This window comes from Solanum pennellii, chromosome 5 (assembly GCF_001406875.1).
Source record: "Solanum pennellii chromosome 5, SPENNV200".
Taxonomy (NCBI): domain Eukaryota; kingdom Viridiplantae; phylum Streptophyta; class Magnoliopsida; order Solanales; family Solanaceae; genus Solanum; species Solanum pennellii.
This window is the reverse complement of record NC_028641.1, coordinates 58,258,436-58,265,732: the sequence shown is the minus strand read 5'-3', so window position 1 is coordinate 58,265,732 and position 7,297 is coordinate 58,258,436. Positions and strand designations below refer to the sequence as shown.

Below are 7,297 nucleotides of genomic sequence, written 5' to 3'. Positions count from 1 at the left end.
CGGAGATAATATGGCCAAGAAAAGAAATCGACCTTAACAAAAATTCACACATGCTAAATTTGTCATAATGTTGGTGTTCTTTGAGGACTTACAAGGCTAATCTCAAGTGACTCTCATGCTCATCATAATTCTTGCAGTATATCAGAGTATCATCAATGAACACAATCACAAACAAGTCGAGGTAATCTCAGATAACCCTATTCTTTAGGTCCATGAACGTCGTTGTGGAATTTGTTAACCCAAAAGACATAACTAAAAATTCATAATGACAATATCTAGTTAGGAAAGCTGTTTTGGGAACATCTTCACCTCTCACCCTGTGTTGGTCATATCCCGACCTTAAGTCAATCTTGGAAAAGTAGCTAGCACCTTGGAGATGATCGAATAGATCATCAATCCTAGGGAGATGATACTGGTTACTTATGTTAACCTTATTGAGTGGGTGATAACCAATGCACATTGTACGGGACCCATCCTTCTTCTTAACAAACAAGACCGGAGCACCCCATAGAGAAATACTAGGTTGAATGAAACCCTTGTCTAGTAAATCCTTGATTTGGAGCTTCAACTCTTTGAATTCATTCATAGCCATCCTATATGGAGGAATTGAAATGGTATTCGTATCCGATAATAATCAATGCGAAAGTCAATCTCCCATTCGGGAGGAACTTCAGGAAGGTCATTAGGAAAAACCTCTAGGAATCCCCTCACTACAGGGAATGTCCAAATAGAACGAATTTCACATTCTAGATCCTTAACCCTCACCACATGGTACAAACAACCTTTGGCTATCATCTTACAAACCTTCAAACAAGAAATAATTTGACCCCTTGGCATAGAATTTTCCCCTTTCCACTATAGAATAGGTTCATTAGGGAATTGAAACTTCACTACCCTTGTTACACAATCTATGGAATCAAAAAAATCATGGAGCCAATCCATACCCAAGATGATATAAAAATCAAACATGTCAAGTTCTACCAAATCAACAAGAGTAACTCTATTGGGCAGCATTATAGGATATTTCGGATAGACTCTTTTTGCAATAAAGGTGTCGCCCATTGGGGTACAAACCGAAAAGGGTTCAATCAAAACATTAGGAAGTACATAAAACTTCCTACCTACCAAAGGTGGTAAAAAAAAAGGATATCACCTGGGTCAAGCAAAGCATAAAAATTAATAGAGAAAACATGTAACATACCTGTCACAACGTCGGTAGAGTTCTCTTGTTCACCCCTAGACTTGAGTTCATAGAAACGGTTCATTTTTGGAGCTTCATAATTAGGACCACTTGGCTGAGTTTTGTCATTCCCCTTAACTTGGCTTCTCACGTTAGAGCAATCTTTCACCATATGGCTACCCTTTCCAAAATCATAGCAACTATTAGTCCCAACAGGAGATTCACCTATATGTTTCTTCACACACTTACCACAAATCGGTCTCTCTTTTGGTGGATTAACATTTCTCCCCCTTTGAGGTTTAGGATTAGAACCTCTATCATTGCGATTCTTGGAGAAATTGGAAGTAACCTGAGTTGAAAACCTCTTCTTGAACTTAGGCTTGTCTTGAATATCAATCCTACTATTAGAAGCACCACTTTCCAAAGAACCTGACTTCTTAGCTTCCCTATTTTTCTTCCTTAGACGGCTATCCTCAACTGGTTGAGCATGAACCATCAACCTACAAAGATGCATATTGTCATGAAGCATGGCTACACGACATTTTTCTTCAATCTATTCGGACACGCATCTTACAAAATGGCTCATATCATACCTTGACACTCATACCTCCTTGACGATTCCCTTTGCTCCCTTGGAAAGAATCTATAAATGAATGCCTTTTTGGAGATCTCCAAAGTCATGGGACCACCGCCTAAAGACCTACTATCCTTCCACTGATTGTACCATGTCTGAGCCTTGTCCTTAAGTTGATAAGCAGCAAGTTCAGCCTTCTAAGTAGTACTCACCCCCATAGAAAACAAAATCTTGTAACCTCATCAAGGAATTCTTGATGTTCTTCACCAACCTTAGATCCGAAAAACATAAGAGGATTAATCCTCATAAAATCTCTCAAAAGGCTAGCCATAGTGCTAGCATGCTGGTTGTCTCGAGAAACAACCTCCATGTTAGCTTGTGCTGTAATGGCCTGAGCTTGGGTGGTGATGGCATGGGCCATTTGAAGCAGGGCTGCCCTCACCTCACAATCCGTCATAGTAGGAGGATTCACTGGAACTTGTTCGTTTGCTGCAGCTTGCACTGGGGAGCATTTCCATTGCCTTGGGGAGTAGCTCCCGCTTCTCAATCTTATCTCATACTCTCCTTGCGGAAGCCCTTCTTGTGTTCATCGCCTAAAACCACAAGAATTGAATTAGATGCTAAAAGACACATAGTGTCAAAAATCTAAAGGCACGACATAAGAGTATCAAGAAAAGAGAAGTTTCCTAGTCATCACATAGCCTCTCATCCATAATGGTGGTGCTCTTCACAACCATGAACACGATAATATGTAACGTGGTTTAGTGATATATTCATCCTAAGGATATTTAATCTCATGCTCTGATACCATGTTTGTCACACCCGGAGAGTACACCCTAGATGAAACCGTCGTCATCCTCTCAAAGGTCTCAAACAAGCCCTTATGATTCTTCATAACATGTGATCAGTAAAAATTGCTGAAAATTAAAAAATTTACCTTTTACATGAAGTATGCTTAGACTTCATACTTAACATTCATAAATACATACGATATTCTAAAAATTTCTCTCACATATATAAAACCATCTAAAGAGTGCAAATATGGACTTAGACAAAATATAGTCAAAATTCCATATAGTCCTTAATAAAAAAGAATCCAAAGAAAATATAATTGGAAATAGGATATTTTCAAAACTAAGAAGTCTTCATAAGATGGAATATGAAAGATAGCATCACCGACATGAGGACCTACCATGACTTTGAGAAAGAGTTCCAAGCTTCTTCAAATCGATTTCCTTAAAGTTCAATTACCAGATCCTACAGTTGTACTAATATAACATAATGGAGTAAGTACGCCATATGTACTAACTATGGGTATATGCACATAAGATGTAAGGACAGTCATGAAAAAGGATCAGTTATCATCCTTTTAGAAAAACATGCTAAGTCATATGTAAGTCTTCAATGCACATATCATATAAGATATACAAGTTAAGGATTCCATCAACTTAAAGTATGATCAGAATCAAAGAAATATTATAATATAGTCATGTTAACATTTCATATTCAATATATCATATAAACATAACATACAAAACACTTACAAATGAACCCATCCCCAACCTACAAGTGAAATGGTCATGTGAATCCCCATAACCCTACACGACCAAGTAGATAAGATAGGAGATCATAAGTAAAGTTTTGCTTCACATAACTTGTAACATAATTAGTCATCACTTCATATAACAAAATAACCCTATAACATATTTATCATAAAAACCAACATTCATATAAGAGTAACATCATGTATCATAAACATATATACTACATGTTATCATATAACATAAGAACATTCTCCTAGGACTTCCCTTCGAGTCAAGTTGTGCAATGTTTAGGTAGAGTCCTATACCCCTACCTCTACTAAGTAGTCTCCTCAAGTCACCCAGTCAACGTTCATTTACTTGTCTTTCATTTTAAGATGACGGAACATTTTCCTTAACCGACATAGACCATATGAGCTAAACATGGAATCCGGTGTCATAAAAACCCACACCGATAGAAGGTGGTCTACCGGCCAAAGTAGAACCTAACATGACATAGCTTTCTAGGTGGATCCACTAACTATTATCCTATGGTGGCAACATAGTTCAAAAACTAGGAGATGTACTAGAGACCTATAGTTTTATATTACATGGAAGACTAAATCTCATGAGAGTCATTGTGAACCTACCTTCCAACTAGGGGAGGGACACCCCTCATATGTAGTTCATCGGTGCTTAGCTTAAGTCCCTTTCTTGAATAACCGTTGAGTTTTCTTTTATCATAACTTATCACAGGTCATAGGAGATTAACTCCTTGCATAAATGTGATCATGAGATCTTTATTATAAGATGAGAATTTCCTTTCATCATAACCTTCTTATGTGAGATTAACTTAATATAATCGTATTGTGTAAAGCATAGAAGAGAACATCAAAACTTGCCGTTTTCGTGCTCTTATGATGATCTCACAAGTAACATGTTCATAACCCAATATATCCACATAGCAACATCAGACATACTTGCACAACATAGCATAGTGATTTATACCTAACATAAACGTTGTAGAGCAATCATAACCTTAGAAGACTTATCTCTAGCTTCCACAAACCTTATTCAAGAACTTACATTCAACTTAAAACATTCATAACCATAACTTAATGAAATCTTCAATATCATAATCAATAACAACTCTTCTAATAATATACAAGATCAATGCATAATGTAGGATAAATAAAAGGGTCATTTAAGAATTCATTCTAGTCTGAGTTCCAATCCCTACGTTTTCATATTATCAAGTAATAGAAACAATCATACGAAACCATCATCCAGATAAAAACATGCTTCAAACTAAATTCAAACATAACTAACCACACACTCATTGATTCCTATGAAATAGACCATAGAAAAAACATTTACTTTTCATTGAAAATTATAATTCTATACTTAGGAAGAAAATCCGTTTTGTAGAATAAAAACCCTAGAATTGAAGTTTCAGAAAACATATATTTGAAAGGACCTCTTGGGTAAAGGAATCAAAAGATTGAAAAACCCATACCTTATAGATGAGAATCCAAGAAAATTGGATGAAAAACTTGCAGTCTTCATCTTCTTTGTTATGTTTTTCTTGTTCTTCGATGGAGTTTGGAAAACAGAGCGTTCTTGACAGAGATGAGAAAATTTTTGTTTGAATCTGATTTGGACGTGTAAAAGTTGTCTAAAACTTACCTAATATCCATATATAGTCGTTCTATGAATTACCCAAATGACCCTTCACTTAAATTAGTCTTTTTAGGAAGTAAAATTACAAAAAATACGAGTTTAACGATTCTGAGAAGTAGCTGCACGTCGCGGGGCCAATCCCCTAATTTTTATTAAATTTTGAGTTGCGGCAGTGAGGTAGTGTCAGTCTCTCGTCACGAGGCTGCCTTTGAAATATTGAGGCTGTGAGTGACCTGTGTGTCAGGATCGCGTTGCACGCCTTGCCTCCAATTCTTCCTGCTCGCAGGCTGCCAGGTAGCCTGCCCACCCATGTTTGGGCCTCCCCGAGGATCGTTCGGGTGGTCCTTGGGGTGTCGTTACCGGACGCTGGGACCCTTTGTACTACATACTACCTATCCTAGGTCTCTTTACAAGTTTTGTACGTCATTTGACACTTCAAAATCTTCAACAAATATAGGGACGTCAGCTAGTTCGAATTAGCTAGTTTCTGGACGTCAAGGTCTTTCCAAATGAGTTTATTACATTAATATATGTCTTTAAACATCATTTAAACATTACTTAATAGATTAAGCTATAGTCTAAGTCCTGGCATTTCCGGAGTGTTACACGTTTGGACCCTTTGTACTTTATATTACTTTTTTGAATTCTTTCTACATGTTTTGAACTTCATTTGACACTTCAAAACCTTCACCAATTAAAGGGACGTCAACTCATTCAAATTAGCTAGTTTACGGACGTCAAGTTTTTCTTTTTCATTTTGGCTCTAAGCTTTTCTAAATGAGTTTATTATATTAGTATAGGTCTGGAGACATCATTTCAACTATTCTTCAATAGACTAATCTCTAGTTTAATTCATGGAACTTCTAGAGTGTTACATGGAATGTATATGTTAGTAATAATGAAGAACCATAGAGGCATACACCTAAAACAGCAAAGTTCGATGAAAATATTGCGCTTACCGTCATTGATTAGATTGGTGGTTATGCATACCATTGTTAATTACCTTTTTGTTTATAAGTTATATAAAAAAAATTGGTGAAGTATTAGTTTTTGCTTATAATATTAACATAAATGATTTTTATGATTATTTTTATTTTGTTTGTACATTTGGAAGTTATGATGGATATGAAGAAATATGGTGTCTGTGGAAATATATATAACTTTTGTTGGAAAGAACGACACATAATTATCTGCTTGTGGGCCAACATAAAGGATACATGTGACAATATATTTCACAAAAAGAAAAAATGTGGTAACATATGTCACAGAAAGATATATGTAGCCACATTATACTATATAACATATGTCACATAAACGGGGTATGTGCCTCAATAGAACGTATATATGTGGCTACATATGACACACTTTGAATTTTCAAAATTCAAAAAAAAATTAAACCTCCTTTTAAATAATCATCCATTCATTTTCCCTCTCTCCTCTCTCCTCTTATCCTCTATAAAAGTCATTTCTATTTAATTTATTACTTATTTACATTGTCTTTTATATAGTTCCCTTTTTCTCCTCCTCTCGTTCAATTATTTCTTCACAGATAAAAGTTGTTGATGCGATATTTTCTACAACATTAGTGGTCATCTATGTCATCCTCTTCTACAACAGGGCGTCGTTGTCCTCATCATTTCTAGTTTATTGTTGATATCTTCTCAGTTGATATTTAATTAGGGTTTGAAATACTTACTAGTACTTGTTTGCTCTGTCTTTTATCACTTTTTGGTTGGGTAGTAACTGTTTTTTAAAATATTTTTTGATTTCAAAAAGCTCCATTTGTAGTTCGTTGGATAGGGTTTAGGAAGGGTTCTATGGTTTGTTTGTTGATTCATGTGTGGCATTTAATCGTATTTGTTGTTTGTGTTGTTGTGTATTTCAAAAAACTTCATTTGTAGCTATTGTGTGGCATTCTAATATTTTGTTTTTGTGTTTGCATATACAAATATAATGGCTCTTGCCAAAATAAAAATTGAACCAACTGACACAACAAAGATCCAGAAGAAGTCTAAGACTAAGAATATGAAGAAAGAAACAAAAAAATATAAAGAAAGAGAAAAAGAATGACTTGCATCTAAAGCAGTTTTTTCTTCTAAAGTAGAACAAGAATTTCCCAAAAAGTGAAATGACACAAAGGTACCCCCTAAAAGTTACCGCCATAAGAGACTTAAAGAAGTCTCACACAAGCCTCTCTATAAACATTTCATAACATACTCCCAAAATAAGTAAGAATTTAAAACTCTATTCACACACGAACAATACTTTCACTAATACACAAGCGGAAGACTTTTAAAAAAATTCTACCTTTACAATGTCTCATTAAACCATATAATACTTTGA

General features: G+C 35.4%; 1 protein-coding gene across 1 annotated transcript; it reads right to left on the bottom strand.

The window, feature by feature from the left end:
- Positions 1-582: 582 nt before the first annotated feature.
- LOC107019612 lies at positions 583-2,211 on the bottom strand. The gene is made up of 4 exons (XM_015220034.1): positions 2,026-2,211; positions 1,788-1,921; positions 1,202-1,680; positions 583-710 (listed from the first exon to the last, which is right to left on the bottom strand). The coding sequence occupies exons 1-4, from the start codon at positions 2,209-2,211 to the stop codon at positions 583-585; spliced, it is 927 nt and encodes a 308-aa protein (XP_015075520.1).
- Positions 2,212-7,297: the final 5,086 nt, after the last annotated feature.

Bases quoted from the DNA above. Each gene is read 5' to 3' on its own strand.
- LOC107019612 (XM_015220034.1), bottom strand. From the start codon at position 2,211: ATGACGGATTGTGAGGTGAGGGCAGCCCTGCTTCAAATGGCCCATGCC. The intron at 1,681-1,787 runs GTATGAGTGTCA...GCATCTTTGTAG, and splicing joins CAAAGGGAATCGTCAAGGAG to GTTGATGGTTCATGCTCAAC. The intron at 711-1,201 runs GTATGTTACATG...CATTCCCTGTAG, and splicing joins CTCTACCGACGTTGTGACAG to TGAGGGGATTCCTAGAGGTT.